This window comes from Lagenorhynchus albirostris, chromosome 8, assembly GCF_949774975.1.
Source record: "Lagenorhynchus albirostris chromosome 8, mLagAlb1.1, whole genome shotgun sequence".
Classification (NCBI taxonomy): Eukaryota; Metazoa; Chordata; class Mammalia; order Artiodactyla; family Delphinidae; genus Lagenorhynchus; species Lagenorhynchus albirostris.
Window position 1 is genome coordinate 105,408,872 of NC_083102.1, and position 27,547 is coordinate 105,436,418.

At 51.2% G+C, this 27,547-nt stretch overlaps 1 protein-coding gene across 4 annotated transcripts; it reads right to left on the minus strand.

The window, feature by feature from the left end:
- Positions 1–2,448: 2,448 nt before the first annotated feature.
- Positions 2,449–27,399, minus strand: UPP1 (uridine phosphorylase 1). Of its 4 annotated transcripts, XM_060157521.1 has the most exons (8): positions 27,269–27,399; positions 18,722–18,785; positions 9,361–9,475; positions 7,587–7,745; positions 6,465–6,579; positions 3,676–3,885; positions 3,291–3,437; positions 2,449–2,652 (listed from the first exon to the last, which is right to left on the minus strand). In XM_060157521.1, exons 2-8 carry the CDS (start codon positions 18,763–18,765, stop codon positions 2,513–2,515), a joined length of 930 nt encoding a protein of 309 aa, XP_060013504.1. In that variant the 5' UTR covers positions 18,766–18,785; positions 27,269–27,399; the 3' UTR covers positions 2,449–2,512. The 4 variants fall into 4 exon arrangements, with proteins under 4 accessions (XP_060013504.1, XP_060013505.1, XP_060013506.1 ...); XM_060157522.1 differs by lacking the exon at positions 7,587–7,745; XM_060157523.1 differs by lacking the exons at positions 7,587–7,745; positions 9,361–9,475; positions 27,269–27,399 and having other exon boundaries at positions 18,722–18,740.
- Positions 27,400–27,547: the final 148 nt, after the last annotated feature.

Below are 27,547 nucleotides of genomic sequence, written 5' to 3' on the forward strand. Positions count from 1 at the left end.
GTCTGGGGCTAAAAAGAACTACACAGGCCTCTTCTAAACGCCCACGACAGGACGTGAGATCCCTCCTCAGGCTGCAGTTCCCGCCTCTCCTGAGCTACATGCACCTGGGGAGTCTCCCGAGGCAAAGTCGGCTCCCTCCCTCCCACACCGGGACCAAGGTTCCCTCGCCACAGGATCGGTTCATTTCCGCAGCGCACATTTCACTGATATCTACTCTAGGACAGTCATACGTTACCTTTAAAAACTTTTCTTTTTAAACCATCCTCTCTGGAGGAGACCCTAAAACGAGCAGGCGCGCCTCACCCTCGGCTGGGCTCCCCGGCTCGCCCCGAGGGTGGGATTGGTGCCGAAACTCTCCTTCCCCCGGGAGGTCAAGGCAACTGAGTGCCATTCCTTTCCTGCTTAATGAATGTCTGCCTGCGCACCCACGTGTGCACAGGGCCTGCGCGTGTGTGGGTACATGTGTTGTGTGTGCCCGTTTGCACGGGGGCGTGTTCTGTGCGGGCCCGTGTGTGTTGTGTGTGCACGTGCGCACGCGTGTGCGCAGAGCACGCCACACCAGCGCAGCCGCACCGTCTCTCAGACCTCCTGAACCAGCTCTCCAGCTGCCCCGGTCCTCAGTTCCGGCCCCAGTTCTCTCTGGCCCAGGATGGAGGGAGAGACGCACCCGGTTGCTGGCGGGCGGTGAGGGCGGGGGAAGCACCGTCAGCCCCGGAGTCCTCCCGGAGACCACACTAGTCCACAACTTAGGCTGTCGTGATGGAAATGCGTGTGATCATTACTTTCATCCCGTCATCACAAGGGTCCGACCGGTGTTCCCCGCGGGTGAGCACCATTCAGCCCTCGTGGGGCCGTCACGTGGCCTCACAAGCGCCCCCCCCCCCCGGTGGTGAGGAAGGGCGGGGTCTCCCCCGACGGATGGGCAGGGCCCCTCCCCGCCATGGCCAGCAGAGGGCGGCGCAGGCCCACCCGGGCGCCTCCGCGGGGCCTCAGCATCTGTAGGAAGAGCCTTGTCCAGACTTCATCTGCCGCGGCCTCGCCGCAGAGGAGGGGGTCGGTGTGCAGGTCCGGGATACCTCCCAGCAGTGGACGCGGGGCTGTGGCCGTGGCCGGGGAGATGCCGCAACGACAGCGGCCGAAGGAGAACCGGCCGTTCTCAGGCTGTAACAGCCCTTTGGGCTGCCAACCGCCCAGCTTATGCCTCCCCCCAACCCCCCACCCCGCAGCTTCACCACGAGGAACCCCGCGGCCACACCTGCGTGGGAGGGGCGCACACAGGACCAGCCCGCAGGTCCCCCACGGCCCCTCACCCGGGCCTGGGGCCTAGTGACCACAAGCACCGGGGGCCCAACCGGACACGTGGGCTGCAGGGGCCACCGGTCAGCCGGGCAGCCGCGCGTCCAGAGGGACCGGCAATGTCTCGCTGAAGTTGGGGGCACTCGGACTTTGGGGCCAGATGGGAGCCCGGTGACAGGAACCTGGGCATAGCTCCTGCAGCTTGCGCCAGGGCTGGAGGCCGCCAAGAGCTGGTGGACACACACATTCTAGGACCTGCCAGCCTCCCGGGGGCTCTCCAGGCGGCTCCCTCCTGGGCAGCCTCAATTTTGGGGTGCAGCAGACGCCTCTCCAGGGTGCCGAGGGAGAAACCGCAGGCATTCCCTCTCCACGCTGCAGCCTCCAGCACAGAAGCGGGGCCAGGAGGGGGTTCTAGCATCTGGACCAGTGCCTGGCTCAGTGGGTCTCGAATGACCTGATTACCCACCCTCATTTTGGGGTGAACCTAAGAATCTCAGGGAAGAGGGTTCTTGAAGAGTGTGTGGACCATACTCGTACGTCAACACCAGGGTCCCCGCGCGGTTCCCGGCACCCCGAAAAGTCACAGAGCTACCTGCCAAGTAGCACGTATGTGCAATCAGTAAATAGCACGCCTTGGGCACTTAAAAGAGTCGAACACTAAACACTGTCACACGGGTATAGACGTGCCAAGAAGACAACTGGGGCAACTGTCCTCGGGCTGGGGGGACACGGGGACAGCCCCAAAGCAGCTCCCAGACCCACCTGAGATAGGAGGGGACACCCTGGATTCTCCCTCTGCCTGTCCCCCAGTCTCCCAGCTGGGGGGTCCTGACTCCCCAGGAAGAAGCCAAGGGACACGGGGGCACAGATGCAGGGGAGGTGTCAGGCCAGGGCAGACGTGACTTCTCTCTTAGTGAGTGAAATCTGACAACTATCAGAATTTACAAGTCTGAAAAACCTCCCTAAAAATATGTCAAATACTCAGAGGAGCATTCTTAAAGAAAACCCAAATCAGGCTAACGTGGTGGAAATTCTCCCATGAAGCTTTCAAAAAACAAAAACTCCTGCGTAGTTAATGCAGGATTCTTTGCCTCTGAAACACAATCGGTTCCCCAGACTCTTCTACAAAGGATGCAGGAAGTCATACAGAAGGAGATTGTGGCAATGATTTTATTTGCTGCAAACACCAACGCTCATGTCTGGAGATGTGGGGACCTCAGGCTGCCGCGAGACACTTCTTGATGAAGTGGCCCACCAGCCGCTGGGGCCGCTGCTGGTACTCGGCCAGCACCTCATGGGGACTGCTGATCTGGTCACCTTCCAGGCGGTTGAGGAGCGTGACGCACACCACGGCCGCTGCAAAGAGCAAACGCCAGGTCAGTGCAAAGAGCGGGATTCTAGCTTAGCTCACAGAGACCAGTGTCCAGGCCTCAAGGGAAGGGGCCGACAGTGGCTTCTGATAGATGGAGAACACGAAAAAGCTCAGGGGGCCACACTATCCTGTTCTGTCCTTATCCTTGCCTGCCTTTGTTCCCAGAGATTCCCAAGCAAACCCCAGGACCAGCTCGGGGGGTCCTGCACTGCCTCGAAAGGCAAGGTGACGTGAAAGCTGTGAGGCAGGTATTCTGCAAGGCAGAGCTGGACCTCGAAGGGTGAGGCCAGGAACTGCGGTGGATTAGCCCCAATTCAGAAATCCAAAGATCTTTGAAGGCCAGATTCATTGTAGAGTCAGCAGCGAAGCCTGCCCAGACCCGAAGGGGGGACTTTCATCATCTTTCTGGCCTCTCAGTGGCACGTGAATCCCTGCAGAGACACTGAGGACCCTGCCTTGGACCACGTGACAATCCAAGGAGGTCCCAGCGCAGGGGTCCAGAAACACGCCTTGGGGGCAGGGTGGGTGCAAGGCCAAGGCTGGCGATGGGCGGGGCCCGGGAGGACGGGGCGGGGGGGGGGATGGGGGGGCAGTTGGGGGAGCTGCGGCCTAGGGACCCAACCTCGGAGGCCGCAGGCGTTGCACATGGCGGCGAATACGGACGACTCCATCTCGATGTTGCGGATGCCGGCCTCGTAGGCCGCCCGCAGGTACTCCTGCTTGTCCTTCTCCGCGTAGGAGCAGAGTGCCCCGTCCAGGCGGCCTTGCCCTGGGAACGTGGAGAGCCGATGCTGGCCCGGGAGCGCCCACCTCCCATTCCACCGCCCCCCACCCCCGGCCACTCAGTAAGCGCCTACTGCATGCCCTCCCCGCCCCCCAGACAGAGATGCTTTCCAGCCCGACGGGCCCCGCCTGTCCTCGACCCACTGGCCCGCGAGGGAACCGGTGCTGAGACGCAGGCCCACAGCGGTGCGGACCCCCAGGCGGGAGACCAGCGCACTCCTCACCTTCATAGAAGTCCAGGGTACACATGGTGTTGCCCACGACGGTGGGGAACTCGCCCAGGTCCGCGGAGCACCGCACCAGCTCCTGCACCAGCCAATCGTCCAGGTGCGTGTTCCGGACCACGCGCTTCCCGAGGACAATTTGCTCGAACTCCTGCTTGAAGCAGCCGTCCACCGCCTGCCGGGTGATGACCACGGAGCCGGGCTCCAGACCTGCAGGAAGAAGCGGGTGTCCCGGCTGCAAGGGGCGGTTAGGGAGGGGAGGGCCCCGTCCACGCACTGTAACACTGAAGGGTCAGTCATGCCCTAAAAAGAAATAGGTAAGGATCTCTTTTCAGCACCAGATTTTTTTTTTTCCTGAAGGTAAAGTAATGAATGCGTAGACGCTACAGAAAATACAGAAAAGTGCAAAGAAGAAAGTGAAATTGATGGGCGGCCCATCCCCACAGAGCAGCGTCTTTCCGTCGCTGCTGGAACTGTCTGGGGCTCCCTTTACCAGTATGTGTTCAGCTGGTCCCTGTTTTGTACCTTATTATTTCAGGAGTAAGGAACACTGGGGCACCCCAAACCTGGCTCCTGCGGTCACCAGCTCTTGACACCCTGGCTTCCCTCCAGGACTGACCCACCGGAGGTCCTGCTTCCTGTGCCTCCCTGGGCGTTTCCAAGATTGTACAGACGTTACTCTGCTCCTTGCTCTTTGGTTTTGTAATAACTTTGCATGGGATTTGACCAGGAGCCTTTCCTACTACTACACTACTACTTACTTTAATGTGGTATTGGTTTTCCTAAACATTTAGGGAGGAGGAAGGAGCCAGGAGATCTGTCCCAGAGCCCCACGTCAGCTGCTCTCATGAAACATTAAAAAACGTGGCCATGGGCTTCCCTGGTGGCACAGTGGTTAAGAATCCGCCTGCCAGTGCAGGGGACACGGGTTCGAGCCCTGGTCCAGGAAGATCCCACATGCCGTGGAGCAACTAAGCCCGTGCACCACAACTACTGAGCCTGCGCTCTAGAGCCCACGAGCCACAACTACTGAAGCCCACGAGCCACAGCTACCGAGCCTGCGTACCTAGAACCTGTGCTCCACAACAAGAGAAGCCACCACAATGAGAAGCCTGTGCACCCCAAGGAAGAGTAGCCCCTGCTCGCCATAACTAGAGAAAACCTGCACGCAGCAACAAAGACCCAACATAGCCAAAAATAAATAAAATTTAAAAAATAAATAAAGTATAAATTGTGTCTCTAGTTTAAAAAACAAAAAACGTGGCCAATTGCCAAGCTCTGGCTCTGCTTGCCCGCTGCATGTTCATCTGGACTTTCTCTCCCTCGCTGCTTTGTCCCTGTTCTGGTCAACGTAGGCTCTCCAGGTGTCTCCCCACACCGAGCGTGGACCTGGAAAGAAGCTCAGCTGGCAGCTTTCATGAATTCATGGGGCCTAGAACTTTCAAGCCACTTCAGACCTCAAATTGGAGGGCGCAGGACCCCTCCCAGCGTCAGCTGCTCTTCCTCACACAGGCCCTGCCCTTTCCCGGGATACCTGTTGGCCGTTTCAGAATTCTCACATCTGACAGAAGCGCTGGAGTCACCCAGTTCTCCCTCCCGAGTGGCGGCCCATGCCAGCCACCCACTGTTCCTATTTTGGGATTTGTGGGGACACCATGTCACACTGTTGCCGGGGGTTTGGGGTCTGGCTCTCTAGTTGATCTCTCCATTTTTATGGGGCAATTTTGGGAGATTCAAAATCCACCCTACTCCCTCCAGAATTCTCTCTCTGATTATTGATTTTAAAATCCCTCCAAAGCAAGAACTCAGGAAGGATTTGCTGGAGCTCCTCGCCCACGCTGATGCGATGTGCACAGCCACGAGTCCGTTGGGTCGATGGTATCACAGACTAAGTGTGCACAGCCTGGGAGCTCGTGGTCATTGGGGTGTTTTCCCGAGAACAACTCCTTTCAACTTTGAATTACAATCTGCAAACACGGATGTTAACCATCAATCTGTCTATATAGTGAAAAGAAAAATGAGATAACGTATTGAGAAGATTTAGGACCTACAGCGATCCTCTATCACAGCGAGAAAACCTAAATTTTCGAATTACCATAAATGCAGGGGAGGTCAGGTCTAGGCAGTCAGAAACAAATGCACAGAGGCCAGGCTGATGACAGCAGACCTCCTTCCAGCAGCTCCCAGCTCCTCAGCGGGAGCGAGAATTACTAGAACCCAGTTTTCGCAGAAAAACCGGCCCAGAGGTGGGACATCAGAGTAAAACAAGTTTGCCTCAAAGACTTTGGCTGAAAACTCAACATGATGTTTAGCGTTTTACTTTCTCATTGCATCCTCTTCTTTCTTTGTTGCCTTTGCGATGTTAAAAAAATTATGTTGCGAACAGAGGGCTTTTACGCAACTTAAGGACACATCTTAATTTTGTATTGCATCTCTCTCTTCCCCCTTTGATTTTCCTGTAGGTTTTCTCATAAGGTGCTTCACATCTTTGCAGGAATAAAGAGGAGGAGTGAGCAAAGTGAAGGAGAAAGGCAGAGAAAAGAGGGATTAGCAAGAATTAAAAGAGAATCAAGCAAACAAGAAGGCACACGTTGTATAACTCCAAAAGGACGGGTTTTCGGGTGCACGTGGCCTGGTGCCTTTCTGGGGTATAGGTTGGGAGAAGTAGCTGGACCAGAAAAAAATAACAAAATGCCTGCTGCTGCTGAGCTCTCCTTGGGCACGGCCCAGGGAGGAGCTCTGGGTCCCCACGCTGCCACCCGGGTCCCAGTGGCGCTCTGCACACTAACCTATCCCGCCAGAGGTGCCGATGCGGATGAGGGTGACGTCGGAGCACCGGGCGTGGTACAGCAGCTTGATGAGCTCGTGCAGCATGATGGCGATGGAGGGGATGCCCATCCCGTGCTAGAACCAGGGAGAAATGCCAGCGTCACGCTCTGGTAGCACCTCTGTGTGTTCTGTGCTGCATTGCTAACTGGTGGTAAAGAAGATGAACTTCCTAACGTACATTTAAAAACTGAACACTTGGGGAAGTGTAAAGGTTTGCACGAAGCTGTCGAATGGATGACCCCTTTGATCCACACCACCCGTGGAACAGATGGCAGCTGAGGACCAGGAGGCTGCTGTTGCTAGGTAACACATCCCCTGGCGTGGGAAGCCCCGCACACGTTTTCCCTTTTCTCCACACGCTCTGCCGCAGCCAAACTCGGTAACTGGCTGGTGGCTCCACCGCCGCGGTTCTGCCTGTGCCGTTTCCTCCACCTCCGCATCCCCAAAACCGCCCTTCTTCAGAGGCCCTCCCGGTGCCACGTCTGCCAGGAGCTGCCCCTGAGGCCAAGCCCTCTTTGGAGAACGTGTTCGTCCTGCGGTCTTACTTGTGGGAAGTGCTTCCATGGATTACGTCTTACTCTTGGGTGTGTTGTGGGTGGTTAGTACCACCAGACGTCTCAGCTGCCCAGAGGGCTGGGCCCCTGTCCCAGCCTCAGGGGCAGCCTTACTGTAAGGCAGCACTTCCTCTAAAAATGTTCTCCTCTGCAAAGGGAACCAAAACTGGAAAACGAGAACACCAGAGGTTTCTGTGTTCACCCATTGCTGAATCGCATGTGTGTGAAGTAACACAGGCGGATGGTGTGGGGACCACTTGGTGCCCGGCTCTCCTCGTGGCCCTGGTCCAGGCAGAGCACCATCTTCCCGGGTCTCCAACCTGGGTGCTCACTGTGTGCGCACAGCTGGGTGGGTGTGCGCGTGTGTTTGTACGTGTGTATCTGTCTCTCCTGGAGACGGGCTCCACTACCTCTGCAGCCCAGCCCCAGGCTCTCCTCGACTCCTGTTTCCTCTGTCAGGCTGTGTGCAGGGCGGGGATGGGGCCTGCAGAGCCAAGGGCTGAGCCCACCACGAGGGCAGGTACTCACGCTGACCGACAGCACCGGGCCCACTTTAAACATGGCGTAGCGGTCGGTGCCCTCACAGATGTCGGGATACTCTGCACCTGGGTGGTCAAGGCCCAGCTCCACGGCCATGTACTTGATGAAGGCTTTCATCCGGGAAGGGCTTCCCCCAACACACACAAACTGCAGACAGAGAACAGAGCCCCAATCAGCACAGGCACTGCACCCCGTCTGTACAGCAGGGGTCCTCAAAGTGCCCCCCGCCAGCGGCGGCAGCATCTCCTGGAACTTGCTAGAAATGCAGGTCCCTTCCCTGGCTCCCCGCATCTGGGGAGCCAGTAATGTGTTCACTAAGGAGCCCCCTGCTGATTCTGACACTCCCTTGAGTTTAAGAAGCACTCGTTCATGGACTCACAGCTCAGTGCAAGAGGCCCCAACAGTGCAGAGCAATCAGCTCTACACAAGCCAGGACAACCACACCCTCGCCCTCTCCAGCAGGAAAGCCCAGGCTCCACGCCTGCCCAGGCTCCGCACATCGTGTGCACAGCAGCCCACTGCACTGGAGAGAGCCGGCGTTTGGAATAAGATGCTGCGGGCCCCTCAATGTGCAACCAGGGCCCCACAGCCCATCTGTAACATGGGCTTCTAACTGCTGTTTCACTGGCTGGCAGAGGCCCAAATGACCAACCTGTGGAAAGAGCCGGGGGCCAGTGGGGGCTCGGGGAGTCGCAGCTGTGCAGTGAGCAGGTGGCTCTCAGAGGAGTAGAACCTTCATCTGCAAAGTGTCGTACGTGAAAGCGTCAAAAGAAAAACAGGTGAATAAGCCAGTCTTAAGGACTTGGTGATCAAATAGTTATTAGCCTCTTAACATAAAAAGGAAAACTTCTGTAGCCTAGAAAAAATTACAGGTTAAACTTAAGGAGAGAATGAAAACGGAATGAATTAAGAACACACGGGAAGGAGGGGAAGGGATAAATTGACAGATTGGGATTGACATATAGACACTACTGTATATAAAACAGATACCTACTAAGGACCTACTGTATAGCACGTGGAACTCTACTCCATACTCCATAATGACCTATATGGGAAAAGAGTCTAAAAAAGAGTGGATATGTGTATATGTATAATTCATTCGCTTTGCTGTACACCTGAAATTAATACAACATTGTAAATCGACTAGACTCCAACAAAAATTTAAAAACAAAAAGACAACGACACGTGGAAAGTCGTCCCTCGGTTTGAAACGAACAGCACAAAAGATCTGGGTGGCTGACAGGATGTAACCTGGTTATGACTTTACGATCGCATGAGGCAGCCCCGGATCTAGGGTCACTGGCTTCTTTCAGTTTTGAATTCTAAACGTTAGCCCACTTTTCCACACGGGGATTAGATGCTTTAAAAGTCCTCTGCGAGGATAAGTCAGGACCAAACTAGCTAAACAGATGGATGTGCATCTTAAACGAGAGACAGCAGACACATGCGACTGCCCCTCCTGGGTATCCCTTGCTCCCCTAGAAAAGGATTAGTGTCTGCTCCTTTCTAGTCTCTCAGTGAAGCATTAGGAAATTTATTTTACATTGTTTCAATTATAGGAACCAATATGTCTTTGTGACAGTTTTCTTTCACTCAATAGTTCATATTCTTGAAAGGTAACAATTTGCAAAAATCCGATCAACATATAACTTCAAGAGCCTGTCCTCTGTCACCTCCGCCCTGTGTGGCGCAGTCTATCTGTGTCACCTGAAAGGAGGGTAATCTTGGGGCAAATGCCCAGAATCAAAACCCCTGCTTTTACCTTCACGTCTCCAAACATAGTCGGGAAGTCGTGCGTGCTGGTGCTAAGGCTGAAATGGTAGAGGACATCTTCTTTCATTGCAGCCACGTGGGGATTGCAAAGCTGTACAAAGTCGCTGTCCCAAAACAGGAAAGGAGGCAGTTTAGAGAACCAGCGTCCAGGGGCCGGCAGGACCACAGCGACACCCTGTGCCAGTGAGGCACATGGGCCACAGCGGGCAGGCCGATCCCAGCCTGCAGAGGCTCCCACGCTCTCTCCGTTCCTCCCTCTCTCCTTCCCCTCACCCGCTCTTCACACCCAGGGCTTCTTTGGAGGATGATCAGGAAGAACTCAGAAGAACACCAAAAAAGCACAAAGATCATGGGAATTCCCTGGCGGTCCAGTGGTTAGGATTCCACGTTCTCACTGCCAAGGGCACGGGTTCAATCCCTGGTCGGGGAACTAAGATCCCTGAAGTCGAAAGGCTCCACAAAAAAAAAAAAAAAAGATCAAAATGCCAAATCATCCCATATAAAGCATGTAGCCAGTTGCTACCCAACCCAGGTTCATTCAACATATAAACTTGGCTTCAATTTAAAAATAGGGCTTCCCTGGTGGCACAGTGGTTGAGAGTCCGCCTGCCGATGCAGGGGATGCGGGTTCGTGCCCCGGTCCGGGAAGATCCCACATGCCACGGAGCAGCTGGGCCCGTGAGCCATGGCCACTGAGCCTGCGCGTCTGGAGCCTGTGCTCCGCAATGGGAGAGGCCACAGCAGTGAGAGGCCCACGTACCACAAAAAAATAAATAAATAAATAAATGGATAAAAATAATACATTTATCACAGGAAATATGGATGGATGAGAAGAAGAAAAATAGCCTCTAATTCTCCCACCCAGAGATAGCCTTTCCAATCTGAGGCCTTTCTTTCTCGTTTTGTTTCACTAGCCAGCACTTCGCTGGTACAATGTCCAAAGGGAGTAATGAGACAAGACATCTTTTCATTTTGGTTTTTCTCGGTGCGGCTGCTAGAAACTTTGTGTGGCCCACATTATATTTCTCTTGGACAGCACGCTGCTGGCCTGCAATAGGGGTTAGCAGACATTTCCCATAAAAGGCCAGATAGTAAATATTTTTTCCTTGCAGTTCATAGGGGCTCTGTTGCCACTTCTCAGCCCTGCTGTTCGCCCATGAAAGTGACCACAGACAACACGCAAATGAGTGTGGACGTGTTCCAATACAACTTTATTTACAAACACGATGCCCGGGTCTAGATTGCGTCTCCAGCCTTAGACACGCCTCCTTCCACAGCTGTGCCTTCCTGACTCCACTCACAGGTGTGCTGCCAGATGCCAGTGGCACAGAGGGAGCCAGCCATGGGTCCCCAGCAATCAAGACTTGCTGTTTCTTCCTTCAGAGTCACACTTTCCGCCCCGAACCCACGGATCACATTTCCTTCTCAATCTAACTCTGTGAGAAAACAACCATACGGGAAGAGAAGTTCTCAGCAGCCTGTGATTTGTAAACACCTATTCTCTCTGGAGTCCATCGGTCATCAACCGTAGATGCCCAGGCTCCAGACCGAGGGCACCTGCTTCTCCCTCTCCTGCATCTCCTCGCTTCCTACTTTCGTGCTCCTCACATTTTCCTCCGATTTCCCTAGAATGGCATCCAAGTTAACTCACAGGCAAACCATCTCAAAAGGCTGATGTAGAAAAGATGCGAACAAAATACTGAAGAGAGACAGATCTTTTTCTAAAGGGGAGGGGGCTGGTGGACTGGCCAACACCCTGAGCTCATCACTAAACTGGCAGCAGGACCACTAGCAGACTGTGCTATTGGCACCGGGGCAGGGATGCGAGAGTCTCCCTCAGGAGGGGCAAGCAACCTGCCCAAGCCAGAGTCTGCACTGGACCCCGACCAGTCCTGACCAGGCTTACTCTCCTGGGGCAGGGAGGTCTCTTTTCAAGGGACCAAATCCAGTTCTCCAGACCAAGCTGAAATTCTGAAGTCATAACACAGCCAGAGCATCTGAAGCTCCTTTAAAGACAAATATTTTACTGTAATTACGGTTCTTGTTCTCCTTCAGGATGTTATGAACAAAGAGTACAAATAGAAGGGCTAACGGCCGAGCATTGGAACTGACGAAACAGAATGAGATAAAACAACTTTGTGTCATATTTCGAAATAGAAAACGTTTCCTTCCTCTTTCATTCCAGGAAGAGGAGAAGGAAATATGGCGTAACTGTGAAGACCAACAAGGATTTTAAAATATGTAAATTGGACACGTAACAGTGAATAGAACAAGTATTTTTGTTACTGAGGTATAGATAACTTACAGTACTGTATTAGTTTTAGGTCTATAACATAGTGATTCAATTTTTTATAGATTAAACTCCACTTTTTAAAGGATTTTAAAATAACAAGTCACAGACATATTACTTGGAAAACTATTTTTCTAGTCTACACACGATGTCAAGTGACTTTACCTTGCTTTATTCTGTCACTTCATTCATTTAACAAATATTCATTGAGCACCTACTCTGTAAAAGAAATGGGTGAGATGCAAAATGAATGAAACTCGGCTTCTGATTCCAGGAGGTTATCAGCAGGGAAGGGACAACACGACTGACCATTAGACAAACTGGCCCAGACATCTTGCGCCGCACGCTCAAGGGACTGGCAGAGAACGAGGAAGGGGCTCTGGGGCAGGGAGGAGGGGGACCCTCGGCTGAATCTCACACAAGCACGCCTCAGGCCCTGTGCCAGGCCGAAGGGATGCAGAGGGCAGCAGGGTGGAAGACATTCAACTGCAGTGGAAACCATGTCATTAGTGGTGTGCGTATAAGTCATTCGACACCACAACTGCCACAGAGGCTAGGTTCTACCAGTCCCCGTCGTAAAGGCTCGGGGTCACACCTTTAATAAGAGGCTGTGCTCATGAGCTGGACTTCAGGGCTCCTCACAGGACACGCTGGCCTCTGGAGGGTGGACCATACAAGCTGGTATTGACCATAAAACGACGGAGGGAGGGGAAGATAATGACTAACCAACGGGGAGGGGTCACTGCTCAGTGGAGTCACATCCAGGGCACCTGACGCCAGGCCTCCCTTCTCCAGCCTTTGTTTCAACCACCCGCTCAGCCAGCCTCCAGGATCCTCAACCCGGGAAGGGGGGGTGGGGCAGGGAGGGGCGGGGGGGGGGGCTCGGAAAGTGGGGACAGGGCGTGTTTGCTTGTCAATGATTGAAAGCACCAGGGAGGGACTTCCCTGGTGGTGCAGTGGTTAAGAATCCACTTGCCAATGCAGGGGACATGGGTTCGAGCCCTGGTCGGGGAAGATCCCACATGCCGCGGAGCAACTAAGCCCGTGAGCCACAACTACTGAGCCTGCACGCTAGAGCCCACGAGCCATAACTACTGGAGCCTGAGCACCTAGAGCCCGTGCTCAGCAACAAGAGGAGCCACCGCAGTGAGAAGCCCGCGCACCACTACGAAGAGTAGCCCCCGCTCGCCGCAACTAGGAAAAGCATGCGCGCAGCAACAAAGACCCAACACAGCCAAAAATAAATTTATTAAAAAAAAAAAAGAAGAAGCACCAGCGATCCTACTAGTTCAATTAAAAATTCTCTCTGCAAGTACTATTCTCAGGGCAGCTCCAAAACTTGAAAATGGACCTCAGAACCCATGGGGAAGGAAAGGGGGGGACAGGTGTCCGTGTGAAATTAGGTGACCCACACGTGCAAGTATCCAGAGCAGTTCCTGAGGGACCTCCCAGAAGAGGACCAAGGAGCCCTAAGCTGAGTTCCCAGAGGGCAGCATACGGCCCTGGACATCATCAAGGCGAGAGGCCACCAGAACCAGGAGAGGCCACTGCCCAGGATGGGGTCTCCCAGGGAACCCCAGCAGAGGTGGGTGGGGAGGAAACTGGGAAAAGTAGTGGATTTCAAGTCCATGTAGGAATTGGGATTAAGACATAAAATTCTTGCTTCTCCAGTGATGAAAAATTTGTATTTTAGGGCAATATGAGAACATTTTAAATATAAAATTGTTCTCTGCCTGTTTCCGCCACCCCCCCCACACACACACACTTTACTGTAGACTGTGCATCTGCATTAACCAGACCTCCTTGGGAGACGACCTGCCTTCTTCATCCTGTGAGGGGCCATGACGACCCATGACCCACTACTCACTCTGTAACTGTAGATCTGGATTGTGTTCACTGTCAGCAACACATCATTTGACATACAACCCTTTGTCTCAAAAAGTTGGAACTGAGGGCCATAGTTAAAGAATTTCTTAAAGCCAGGGAGGATCCTCAAATTTTTTGTGAACAGATTACCAAGATGGGAGGGCACTGGTCTGTGGTCTGACTAAACTGACCAGAGCTGATACTCAGAGCTTGATAGGAATTTTTTTGGGGGGGGGGGTTTCTCCCCTAAGCTAAGTGATGGAAAGTCAAACATTCCAACATACATGAATGGGCATGTCAGTCCTTTGATACACTGAGAAGGTCACCCAATTCTTTGAGGAATGAAAAACAGCTGCCCTTGTTTTACAAATCTAGTCTTTACAGGACCTGAGGTGTGCCTTCAGAAACATCTCAAAGCTTACCAATCCTTTCACCACTCCAAAATCCTCCCCTATTTATCTTCAGAGGCTTGTAGGCATTGAAGAAGAAAAAAAAAAATCCTGGCCTTAAGGGAACAAAGTCCTCCTAGGAGGAACTTGCCTTTCTCCCTCTATGCCTTTGAGATGCAAATATTCTACCTGATCACCTCCAGAACGATTTGCAATCTTTTTAAAATGCAGATTTCAGGAAAGCAACTCTTATCCAGAGAAGAAAACAAAAGGGAGATAGGTAATTTGGAACTTGACTTGTCAAGGACACGCAAATCTTAAGTGTCTTCTTCATAAATATTAGTAAAAAGGGTTTGGCCCTCTAGACAGGCAACCCTGTTGCATCTGCCAGAAACCCAATCTGAATCCAACTTCTTTTGTAACTGAAGGGATTTCTATTATTGTTCCTGACTCAGGGCTGAAATTGCGGAACTTTGGGAACCATGGGGTCTCTGTCTGTGTGTCTGTATGTGTCTAACTGTATTGTCGATGTGTAGTATTGCCAAAATTAATTTGTATAAGAGCTCTATTTAATTGGCTTAAAGGAAGTTAGCTGCTACTTATATACATACCTAGAAATATAAAAGAAACTATCTCGAATGAATTTCAGAATCGTGTGAGCTAGGATTAATTTTAATTTCATTAAAATTAATTTTAATGAAAGCAAATGGTTTAATTAATACAGACATGTCTTTACAGTCACCAACATTAAGTATAATACTCTTACTGTACCCAGGTTCACTAGAAATCACATAAGATCTTATTATTCCTGTTACAAAATTTGTCAGCAAGAGAAATGACTTGGTGTGCTAAACTTTTAAGTGAATTAAATGGAAATGATGAGAGTTTTGGTGTAAACTCTAAAGGAAGAATTATGTTTTAGGAATGTCTGCTTAAAAATAGTCTCTCCAGATTTAGATAACTTGAAACTTTAGAGTTTTGTTAGATTAAGTTAAAGGATGGGAATTCAATGACTATCCAGAATTTATTTCCAAATAAGATACTGAAACATTAATTACTGAACATAGCTTCCTTTTACAGAGAAACTAAAGATATTTAGGACTATTAATAAAAATATATTTGGTGACACACTAAGACATTTTCTGTTAGAAAAAAAACCCATGTGTTTTCTAGAAATGGTAAATAGTATGTATAAATTTGCTAATGTGTGGGATGATAATGTTTGGGATGCTAATGTAAAAGACAGTTCATAATTGCCTATTTGTTAGTTTCTGCTGGATACTAGGTTTTAAGGTTAAGAATTATAATATATATGTAACTAAAGCCACTAAAATAATAAGGGAAACATTTCAGTATGCAAGGAAAGTCAGAGACGTGTTTTCAGCCAAAGAAGGTATGAGGAATGGAAATCATTTTGTTCAACGGAAAGAAATTAATTCTGTCCTAGAGCTGTTTTTTTCTGCATAATCAATAAATAAGGGACAAAAGACAGAACATTATGGAAGGTGTGTGGAAAAGGGAACACTGAGAAAAGAGTTCTGTGTGTGGTGAGGCTAGGATTGCATTGAATTGAATTAAATACATTTGTTATTAAGAGTAGCTGATGCAAGACTGGAGTCTGGTTTTCTCTCTCTGTTAAGAGAATAAAGTTTTCTTGGAACATTGAGTTGCTTTTGGTAATGGATTATGTAAGTTTCTTTGCCTTTTTTTTTTTTGCGGTACACGGGCCTCTCACTGTTGTGGTCTCTCCAGTTGCGGAGCACAGGCTCCGGACGCACAGGCTCAGCGGCCATGGCTCACGGGCCCAGCCGCTCCGCGGCATGTGGGATCTTCCCGGACCGGGGCACGTACCCGCGTCCCCAGCATCGGCAGGTGGACTCTCAACCACTGCGCCACCAGGGAAGCCCTCTTTGCCTTTTGAGTGAGCTGTGTTTGCTTGTGAAATATTTTATTGTCACTTTGGTTAAGTGAATTAAGTATTGTTCCTCAGTGACCTATATCCTATTTGACCAAGTGTTTTAAACCTTTTTTGATATTTTGACAAACTCCCAAATATCAAATTCTCCCTGAAGTTCTTTTGACCTCTAGCTAACTTTGGGGTTCTTCAGAGAGGACCCCTGAAGCATCTCAGAGAGAGGAATATTAAACTAATTAGGCTTATTTGGTATGTTAAATTACATGGGAAGCATTGTCAAATGAGTGGTGATAAACCTTCCTAGGTTATATTGTATGGGTAAATATTATTAATATACATATTCTAGAAATTATATGGAGCTCCTAAGAATCTGGTATGTCCTGGTAAATGTTTATAGTCATAATTCTAGTTCTTGTCTTAAAATGTTGTATGACAAAGCAATAACCAAGTTTCTTTGACAATTGCATTGTAATCAGATCTTTAACCTTGCTTTTTTAAGTCTTTTGTCATTTATAGACTGCTTCATCTTCAAAAAGATTCATAGAAAGGACTTTTTGGGAATTCCCTGGTGGTCCAGTGGTTAGGACTAGGTGCTTCCACTGTGGGGATCTGGGTTCAATCCCTGGTTGGTGGTTTTGTTTTCCGGGTTTGGTTTTGTTGTCTTTTTTTGCCACGCTGTGCAGCTTGTAGGATCTTAGTTCCCCAATCAGGGACTGAACCCGTGCCCCCTGCAGTGAAAGCACAGGGTCCTAACCACTGGACCACCAGGGAATTAATTCCCTGGTTCGTGGTTTTTGAATCTGTTTTCCAGATATAAGGAAACTCTTCCCCTCAAGCTAATTATGACTTACAGCAATTTGGGTAAATTACTCCCTTGTAAGTGGAATTGAGACATTTATCTTTTCTTTCTACCTGATCTCTCCAGAAATTGGGAACTCCTGGGTTCCCAGTAGCTTTATCAGGTAATAAAATTAATTACCTGATAATTGTTAACTGAGGTCTGTATTTACTGCCTCAGACTCACTTCTCAGATAATTCCTTGTTGCTATGTTACATTACTGTAGAGTTTGTTTCTGAAACTTATCTCAGTCATCTATCTTCAGATGAAGATCACATGTGCCATGACCTGCAACCAGGGGATTATGCATACGGGAAAAGATATCAGATAAAGGACTCTTTACAGCCACCTTGGAAGGGACCATATCAGGCCTTCTTAGACTTCCACTAAGACCAACACTATCAGCACCATTCAAGCTAACATTATCACCAATATCACTAAGTGAGACCAGCCTACCTGGCCAATTTAATGACACCTGTTCTGAACTTGGCCATAAATACTCCTTTTCACTAGATGTTAAATATTGGGTATCTCTTAACAGGACTCAGTAGACCTACAGAAAAGTTTATGGCCTTGGCTTTCCCTGGGTTGGTTAGGAAGATGTAGTTGCTTTCCCTTGGGCTTAAGTTCACCTGCAGGTATCCTTGAAAACAACCCCTGCCAATCTGCCTTTAATATGAGGATTCTGGGTTTCTATCAGTTTTCCAGTGGTATGACCATTTGGCCAAGATATTTGTTAGCTCGTCTTATGACATATGAAGGATCAAATTTCTGTTCTGAATGATCATCTTCCAAATTTAGTAAAAATACTAGGAAAATGCTTTGGTTTAGGAGGATCTTCGCTTAAACCCTTACTAATGACATTAATTTTACTGTCAATTTTGATCACATCTATTGCTCACTATAAATTAATGAACAAGCACAAGGTACATGCAAGGTTAAATTGGCATAACTTCTACTGGACAACTTGGAACTGACAGTCCTTGCCAGACATCTTACTAATATAACCCCTTAAAAGGAAAGAAAGGAGCAGGCTATTAGGTCTGGACATCAAGGGACATGATGAACCCAGGGCAGGTAAGCAACCACCCTGGCATCAAAGGAACAAATATTTGATCACCTAAGGCTTTCTATCAAAAGATTAATGATCAGAAGGGGGAAATTGATGAAAAAGTTCATATTTTAAAATTTTAAATGAGAAAAATTTAAACATAACATTTCCTTTGTCCATTTGGATCTCCTCCCTTCCCTTTAGTGGGGGTTGTACATCTGTACTAGCCAGACCTCCTTAGGAGACAGCATTCCTTTTTAATCTCATCAAGGGTCACAACTCCTTAAGAGATAACCTTCCTTCTTAATCTTGTGAGGGGCCATGATGACCCATGCCCACTACTCTGTACATGTAGATCTGGATTGTGTAAACTGTCAGTAACGCATCATTTGGTATTATTACCCTTTGTCTCAAAAACTTATATAACCGTGCTTTGACCTCTTATGGGTGAAGCAATGCTCAGAGCTTTCTGAAAAACTGTCTCCTGGGTTATAATCCTCAGATTGGCTCAAATAAAATTTTCCATTTCTTCCTTAGATCAACTACTGAGTAATTTTTTTTCATCAACACCAGCAATGCACAAATATACATAAAAGAGTGGCCATGTGAATCACATAGTGGAATAATGAAAAACTGCAAAGAAATAAGGAAAGTATTGAAAGGTCAGAACCAAGAGAGAGCTGGGAAAGATGCAGGGACTGTGACTCAGAAGAGTGTCCAGATGTAAAGAAACCCCACTGGACACAGGTCTGGGCACCCCAAGCAAGTGCCCAGACGTCCTTGGGAAACAAACATCCCAAGGCTACGAGCAGCGGCCCTGGCACCCGGTGCCAGGGGTCTTCAGCCAGCTCAGCTGTATGCCCACTGAGTGGTCAGTCCTCCAGGCTTCAGGCTCTGACATGAGAACCAAGGTGTCCATGTGTGTCAGCTCTTAGAGCACTGTGTGGCTCAAAGTCATCACAGTGAGCCCGAGCCCAGCAGCATGCAGGTCAGAGCCTTACTTGTGATTTCCAGGTTTCTCTGTTTCAGCCCCTGGCGAGGCCATCCCTCAGCTGAGGCAGGACCCTAGGAGAAAACAGCACAGAGTCTGTTAGAAGTAATAGTCAACACTTGAGGAGCTTATATGAGCGCACTTCGATTGGAGTCAGTGGTTGACAAGGGAGCAGGGGAGCGGCAGACGGAGAGAAGGTGGAAGCAAAGCAAGGACGTGACTGACGGCTGCAGCATGAGGCCCAGGGGCCTGTGTGAGTGGTTGTTCATAGCATTTTGATTTTGTAGCCTGGAGGCATTTACAGCTTAGATTTCAGTGTGCTGACACAGGCTGCCTCGGCATTAGAGACACCTCAGTCCAATGGGCTCCTCGTGGATCCCCCCAATAGGAACCAAGGTCACTTGGACCGTCAGCAAGGCCACGCTAACCTGTGGAAGGTCAGTGCCATCAAGAGGAACTCAACAAATTTACATCACATACACGTACATATATAAGACCTGGAGGGTTGCTAATTTCAGAGAGGAGCTGGCGGAAATGTGCCCAAAGCGAGCCTGGGTTGGCGTCTCCTACTCTGGTAGAAAACCCTTCTTCACTTCCTGGTCCCTCAGACAAGACTGCCTTGACCCAACAGACCACACCTGGGTGCCTCACGCTTCTAGAATTTTAACTCTCCTCCAGCAGGCCTCAAGGACAGCTCAGGGGGCAGAGAGGGGCCCGGCAAAGGCACCAGCTCTTGAGGGCCTGCCATGAAGGGAAGGGAAAGACCTGGGGCAGGTAGGGATCAACCCCTGCCCTGGTCCCACTCCAGAACCAGAGGAAGGGAAAACCATGAGACACAACCACAGTTCTTACTGGGGCTCAGCCACCAGAGCACCGACCCGACACCAGTGCCCGCAGAGCTGAGCCCGAGCACCTGCTGGGTGAACTCGGTGAGTGGTCTACGGTGGAGCTAGCTCCCCCATCCCCAGGTCAGGTTCTCAACCTGCTACCTCACCAGCCACTTACCAGAGAACCAGCCTCACAAAGCTAAAACCCAAAGCCCTCTTTTTGGAAAAAAGGGTTGATGGCCGCTGTTACACTTAGATACTGACCATTTTTGGCAAATTCTGAAAACCAAAGCATATTGTCATAGTTGGGTCTGGAGCACAGATTTTCCTGCAGTGCTGCCTTGTCTCTCTTCGCCTAGCCTTCATGCTCCCTTAGCATTTACAGGACACTTCTGAGGAAATGTCAGCCTGTGAGTCAACTGCAAATTGACTGAACCCAAGGAGGGGGGTTATGGGAACCTCCTCTCGATAGCCAGTGGGTCAGAAGCACAGGTGATAACCTGGACTTGTGATGGGGGGCAGTGGGAGGGGGAAGGCGGGCAGTCTTATGGGACTGAGCCCTTAGCCTTTGGGGTCTGACACTGTCCCCAGGTAGACAGTGTCAGAATTGAGTTGGATTGTAGGACCCCCTGGTGTAGGGGCTGGTGTGGAGAATTGCTTGACAGTGTGGGGAAAACAAAGTAGAATTGTACTTGGTGATCAGAATCTTAGGTCATAATTTGCCTTTACAGCATCCATCTGACAGACTGATGCAGACAGCCCAGCTTCTGAAGAAGTCTGGCTTCCAGGAAATGCAGCCCTTGGCACCTCCACCCTGCAGTCAGCAGCCGCTATCCCCCTGGGATCCACCTCACTGTCTGCAGTAAGTGCAGACGTGCCTTCCGGCGAAGCCAGCCCCCAGCCCTCATTATCGGCTCTCCCTTGTCCACTGAGAGATGAAGTAGGGCTTGGGGTCCCCTCCTCCTGCAATCCGTCCCCTCCTAGCTGCTGGCTCTTCCTCTGTGGGTAGGGGGTGGGGAGCTCAGAAAGAGGAAGAGCTAGAGGCGCCTTCCCACGGGGCAGCGGCTGAATCAGAGGTGCACAGTGCACCCCAGAAGGTCCCCAACCCCTATTTTCCAGGAAAGGAATCTCAGCCACAGAGAAGACCTCCTGTCTGGCCTTGCAGAGAAAGTGTTGCTCTCTAGGCCGGGTGGCTTCTCCTGCCCCTGAGCCAGAGAACTGCTTTCCCTGCCTCGGCCTTGCCCTCTGCTGACCCAGACCTGGGCTCCTTCCTGAGTCTGCTCGGGGTCTGCTTCCCCTTGTACTCTCAGTGCCAGGTGATTGCTCCCCTCCAGGCTGTGACCCCGCCCACCCCCCACCCCCAAAGTAACTCCTCCTTGGGCCTGAGCCTCATCCTGGGGGCAGCAAGGCTTTACTGAACCAACTCTGTGCAGAGAAAATCACAGACTTTTGCAATGTTCTAATTGGAAATTTCCCCACTAAATATCTTAAGACACTTATAGGTGGAGTGAGCACACAGGCAGGTTGGCCTGGGAGTCCCGGTATAGTCACCAGAGCCACATTTCATTCTCAGAAGGACCTGGGTGTGGAGGATCAATGATATGGCCACGCCCCCACCCCACCCCCTACCCCGCCCACTGAAAAAGGTCAAAGGTGGGGAGGCGGTGAACCTCTCAATTTACTTCCCCTGAGACCAGTTAGAACAGGACGGGGAGCCCAGGAGCCACTCTACTCTCACTGGCAGGCTGGTTGCTCACCCAGACTCCCCCTTCTTCCAGAGGCCACTAGCGAGGGGAGCGGGCCCCGTTGCTGTGAAAGGAGACCCTGGTGATGATTAAGAAGGGAGTGATAACCACGCAGGGGCACAGGGCAATGGTGGAATCTCAGAAGAAATTTTCAAGTTAAAAAAAAAAGTGCATAAACTTGTAGGCAAACGAATGGCACCAGTCATTCCTGTAAACAGGGAATGTTACCTCCATCAGCCACTGCAGCAGCCCTCATGGTGCACCCCGAGGGGACTCAGGATGGAGAAAAGAAGGACACTGGCCCTAGGTAGTGAAGATGCACATCAAAGGAATGATTTCCGTGAGCCCAGACTCTTGCATCTTCCCATACACAGAATAGCACTGAAATCTTTGAGATGCCTGCTTTTCTGATTAGTAGTAATCTTTTAATTACATGTTTGTTTGTTTTTCAGCAAAACTCCCTCTTTATCCTGGCTCCCCCCTTACCTCTTCGGAGCAGTCCCTCAGAGCTCTCTGAGAGGCTGTGTGCTGGGCTAGTCCTCAGGGAGGCCGCCGCATAAAACATACTTCCCAAATGTTAGGTTGTGCTTTTTTTTTTTCAGTCAGCAAGCTGCATTATTTTTTCCAACCGTCAAAGGAATCAGGAAACAGGCCCAGGGGATGCTGCAGTCCCTTTACCAACAAGGCCCAAGTTTGGTCCACTGGGGTTTAACACGGAGAGGAGGAGTCCCCCAGGGTCCACTGCAGTCTGTTCAACTCCGGGTCACAACTTAAGGCATAGACAAACACTCGTGGGGGGATGCCCCACCGTCTACTCTGCACGCAGAGGCCTAGGGCGGGCACTGTCCAGCACTGCCCTTGTGCAGTGTAACTAGGAGAGGCCATTCATAGGTGAGCTCATTCAGAGAATTTAGGGAATGTTTCTGACAACCGCTTTTTCAATTGTTTTACTGAATTAATGTTATCATGCACCTGGACCTGTTTCCTCCAACAGATAATATGTATGTGCATTTCCTAAGGACACACGCTTGACATCATACAGCAGACTTCTAGCCTGGGCATCATCCCAGGACGAAACCTGTGGAGCATACACTTCGTTTCCTTCGTGGCGGAGAAAATACAGCTTGCCAAACCCCATCACTGAATTAGCGTCGCAGCGCTGTCCAACCAGGAAAGACTCAAGGTGGTTGGTCTGTCTGCCCCGCCTCAGCCCCTGTGGCTGTGGATGGAGCTGCAACACCAGGGGGGATTCGGGCACTTGCCTGGTACTTTTAGTTCACCTTTTTAGTAACTTAATGCCTTTCTAATTAAGTATTATCTGTAAGAGAGCAGAAAGTGCTAAGCATTGCACACATTAGTCATCCAATGTGTCAAATCCCCAACAGGCAGCTGTCCTGGTTCCTCAAGGTGTACCTATTCAGGTTAGAACCCGCACCCGCTGGGGTGTGTGTGATCTGAAGGGAGATGAGAAAGACCCAGGGCTCTGAGAAGCTGGAGTCCACTGCCGCAAACACGAGTGACCATGAGCTCCAATGCAGGTCGGCTGACGGAGAGCCAGGGAAAGGTGCAAACAGCGCCCGGAGGTCTATCTAGTTCAGCGTGAGGAATGGGTTGTTTCTTAGTGGTCCCTGACTAGGAATAGCCAGGAAAAGATGTGGCAGAGAGAGGACAGGACTAACGGTATTTACAACAAGGAGACGTGAAACCCCATGAGATATGTGGAGGGTGCGGAAGAAACAGCTCAGCCAGCTCAGCATGGGGAGACGGGATTCGGGCGCCGGTTAGGGGCCAGGTGCCCAGACAGCCGCGTGTCACCACCGACAACGTGACACCGTCCTGGGGGTGACCGGGGGACTCGGAAAACCTGGAAGCAGGGAATGACAGTCAGAGGTTTGTATATTGGATCCACACAAAGGGCTCCAGAATAAGCCACTGTCACATAACAACTACTCGGAGCTGAAGACTGAGTTCCCGAAAGCCCGTACCTGCCTGAGCCTAGAGGCTTCCAAACATGTCACCACCCCTCCTAGGAAAAAACTCTTTTCTCTGAAAAAAACCCAAATAGATATTGTCCTATCTTATATCTCATCTCTTTTTCTAAGGGGCCATTTGTCTCTCAGAAGTCCTCTGTGTTTCCCTAAGTGCCCTTTTGGCCCCTCCCCCTTCTGTCATTTTCTCTCCCAGAAGTGCCTCTCTGCCTCTCCCCACCCCCCCTTTTTTTTTTTTTTTTTTTTTTTTTTTGCGGTTCGCGGGCTTCTCACTGCTGCGGCCTCTCCTGTTGCGGAGCACAGGCTCTGGACGCGCAGGCTCAGCGGCCATGGCTCCCGGGACCAGCCGCTCCCGGGACCAGCCGCTCCCGGGACCAGCCGCTCCGCGGCATGTGGGATCTTCCCGGATCGGGACACGAACCCGCATCCCCCCGCATCGGCAGGCGGACTCTCAACCACTGCGCTACCAGGGAAGCCCTCCCCACCCCCTCTTTTAAGATGGTATATAAGCCCCAAATTCCAACTACCTCCTGAAATCACATTTTTCTCTGAACTCTCCCATACACATGTAAATAAAAATCTGTCTTTTCTCTTGCTAATCTGTCTTTTGTCTTTTTAACCTGCAGTCCGCCAAGAACTGAATCTAAGAGGATAGAAGCTTTTCCTCCCTGCAGTTGGATTTGAAGGGCACACAGCGTGAGCAGAGATGCAATCAGAACAGGAAAGTGTGGCACCTTCCACATCCAGGAGGCGAATCCAAAGGGCTGGAAGGTGGTATCAGGGTGAGGCTGCCAGGGATGCCTGTGTTGAGTGGGAGGACAGGGAAAGAAGGCCACAGTGTGATGTTCCAAGCAAGGGGTGAGGTTGGACGTTTCGTCAGAGGCACTGGGTTCCTGCACAAGGTGCCTGCAGCCGTCACCCGAGGCAGAAATGCCGGGGGATACGGGGCCGCCGGTAGGAACTAGGCGCCTGGGGCCGAGTCCAGTACTAGAGAAGCATGGACTTTCCACTCTGTCATTCAGGGGGCAGCAGGGTCCCAGGTGAGCCCTAGTCCAGAGACAGGGCTTCCAGGAGAGCTGACGGCTTTCCCACAGCCCGGCCGACCAGTGGCGTGAGACCCTCCGACCTGGAGCCTGTCTCAGAAAGCATGCCTTCTAACAAACACTGTCCCAAGGGCCGCGGGTGTCCTAAAGGTGTCTCCTCTCACTTTCCAGGACCCCATGTTCTCTAAACAGGAGGGTTTCACTAGATTCCGGCCGGGAGGTACCACCTCCCAGAGAACTCTGATCCTGTCTCTGGGGTCTCAGGCTCCTCGACTGCTAGGGGACCCGATGGGCCCACTGCCTGGGGCGCTGAGCCAATAAACACACCAGGTACTTCTGATTAAAGCAGGAGCCTTTACTGCTGGTAACAAGGAAGGAGACAGGGAGCTAGCCATCCAAGCACCGTCTCCCCAGCTGCAGGATGGGGATGCTTTAAGCCAAAGGCACATGCGTACTCATGAAAGGGCACACGTGACCTTCCGTGTAGACGGGAGTTCTGGACGCCTTGCCCAGCGGACAACATGCCCCAACACACAGTGCCTGTGCAAACATGGCAGCAATCCCACCCTTGGGGCAGATATTTTAGCATTAAAAAGAGGTAAAGGTCACTCTAGATTGACAAAATCCAGGCACCTGATTGTGGGTCCCAAAGGTCAGCATCACCATCCCTTAGGCACCAGTTAATCTGGTGGTTGGGCGCTTAAAGGGGTTTGGATCCTGCAAAACAGCTCAAGAATGTGCTTCAGGCCGATCTTTCCCTTTGAAACAGAACGGGGAGTCTTTATGACTGATTCTTGTCTTTGCTGTGGTGACTTCTCTTGCCCGAGAACAGTTGGTTGTTCCTGAACTATTTGTTCCTTTTTAAATCATTAATTACTGAGAACTACCCTTTGTTGCCACCTGAGACACAGGAGGCCATCGCTCACCTTCCTCCCAACCACCATTGAAGGGAACACAGTGCGAACCGAAATTCGCACTCTAGCTCTTAATGTGGGCCTGTCGGCGCACGTTACAATTTCTCTGTTGCCTGTTCTACTTCCATGAGATACGACATTATCTGGTTTGACCCCACCCCTTCCTTACTTAAGACTGTCTCAGCAACACTAACTTTGCAAAATCAAAACACCCTCCAGTTGGTTTTGGTTTTCTTGTTTTGTTTTTGTTGTTGTTCTGTTTTATTTTAGTTTTAACCCACTAAACCAAATTCAGACAGGTGGGTTACTTTGGCATATAGCTAAGTGTGTAAACGTTTATAACTTTTTTTTTTTTTTTTTGCGGTACGCAGGCTTCTCACCGTTGGGGCCCCTCCTGCCGCGGAACACAGGCTCCGGACGCGCAGGCTCAGCGGCCACGGCCCACGGGCCCAGCCACTCCGCTGCATGTGGGATCCTCCCGGACCAGGGCACGAACCCGTGTCCCCTGCATCGGCAGGCGGACTCCCAACCACTGTGCCACCAGGGAAGCCCATAACATTTTTTTTTTAATGAACGTATTTCAAAAGCGAATGTGTGTGTGTATATGGGAGGAAGTGAAAGAAATATTCAGGGTTTACCTTTAAGAAGTGGGAAAAGCTGGAAGTTTCACTTTCTGTTATATGTTAGTTTTGGTTCTTTTTTTTTTTTAACAATGAGTTTGTATTAATTTTTTGATTAAGGAAAAAGTCCACTTGGACAAAAGCCAATGTAAAGAAAAACTACTTTGTCTGTTTCAACTAAAGTGTTACTTCAGTGCCCACCAGGGCTGAAAGTCCTATAAAAGACTATAATTCATGCCCGATAAACCTGGCTGAATTAAGGAGTCTAGTAGAGAGATAACTAGAAGGTCAGTTTGGCCTCTGAAAAGGGAAAAAAGTCATGGAAGACTGGCTGAGAAGTGGGAGAGTGGAGCCCAGTGCTGAGAGCCTGGCAGAGTGAAAGCAGACAGGATGGGAGGGGTTGGCAGGGTGGGAAACCCAGATGGAGACAAGCTTTCTATTCAGGGAAATCGCAAGTCTTTTAAAAGCCAAGGTCACAGCCCACGAATAGAGCCGAAGGTCTCTTTGACCCGGAAAACAGAATAAGTGGGGAAAGATGGGCCAAAGTGAGGCCAGGCTAGTCAGGGCAAGGTGGTGGAGAGGCAGACAGAAGGACGGAAAACAGCCGAGGGGAGTGCAGAGCGCAGGGTCGCCACGCCTGGAGCCGGCCTCGAAGGCCTTCCAGGAAATGGCCCTGTTCTAACCTGGATTTCAGACGGGGTTTCTCTGCAATTCACCATGGGCGGGGAGCCGCCCAGGGCAGGGCTGACCTCTGGCGGGGAGGGCCAAAGACCGCCAGTCCTGGAGGAAGGGCGGTGGGGGCAGGGAGACTTCGGGCCGGTGACCTTGAGTCCCCGGGTCACGCCCCGACCCCGGAGCCGGCGAGGCTGCCCCAGGTGCCAGTCTTAAGAACAGCCTGCTGCGTACAAGAGCTGCAGATGGACCCGCTCCCCGCTGCAAATCGGATTTGTGTCAGATACTCTGTGACTGAAGTTTCTCTTTTGACCTGCCGGACACCTCGACGCCAGTATTTTACGCTGTGACACTTTGTTGTCTGTTGGCTCAAGGCGCACACCTGAGTCCATTTGAACTCTGCAAGTACGGTAACACTCATTCTCCAAAACGTAATTTCCCCTCTCCCCCGACAAGAAGGGGACGTTCCAAATGCTCCCGATTCCCTTCCCGCTCAATTTGGACTGAGGAAGACCTGCCCAGCTCCGCCACGCGCGAATCGCCTCCGCCAGGTGGACCAGCATCCGGACGGCGCCCTCCGCGCAATCCTCCCCACCCGCCCTCCCGGCACACCCTCCCCACACATCCTCCCGGCACACCCTCCCCACACATCCTCCCCGCGCGCCCTCCACACACATCCTCCCCGCGCCCCCTCCACGCACAGCCTCCCCGCAGATGGCCCCGCGTCCGCGAGCCCGAGTCGCCTCACCGGCAGGTCGATGATTCCTGAAAACAGGACGCTGGCCGCAGACACTTGCCGTGCAGGGACCGCCACGGGTTTCGCCCGACGCCTGCCGAGAGCTACCGGTGAGCGAGTGGAGTAGGGCAGCCCGGGGGTCCCCGCCCGCCCGCCAGCCCCTCCTCCTCTCCCGGGGCCCCTCCCCTCCCGGCGCCCCCGCCCCACCCCCGCCTGGTTTCTTGTTCCGCAGCGGGCGGCGGCGGATGACCAGCAGGTTACTAATTGAAACCAGTTGCCCCACCCACGACA

Excerpts from the sequence above, each read along its gene's own strand:
- UPP1 (XM_060157521.1), bottom strand. The coding sequence starts at position 18,765 with ATGGCCTCGCCAGGGGCTGAAACAGAGAAACCTGGAAATCACAA. Across the intron at positions 9,476-18,721 it reads GAGAAACCTGGAAATCACAA|CGACTTTGTACAGCTTTGCA; the intron begins GTAAGGCTCTGA and ends GTTTTGGGACAG. Across the intron at positions 7,746-9,360 it reads CTATGTTTGGAGACGTGAAG|TTTGTGTGTGTTGGGGGAAG; the intron begins GTAAAAGCAGGG and ends CTCTGTCTGCAG.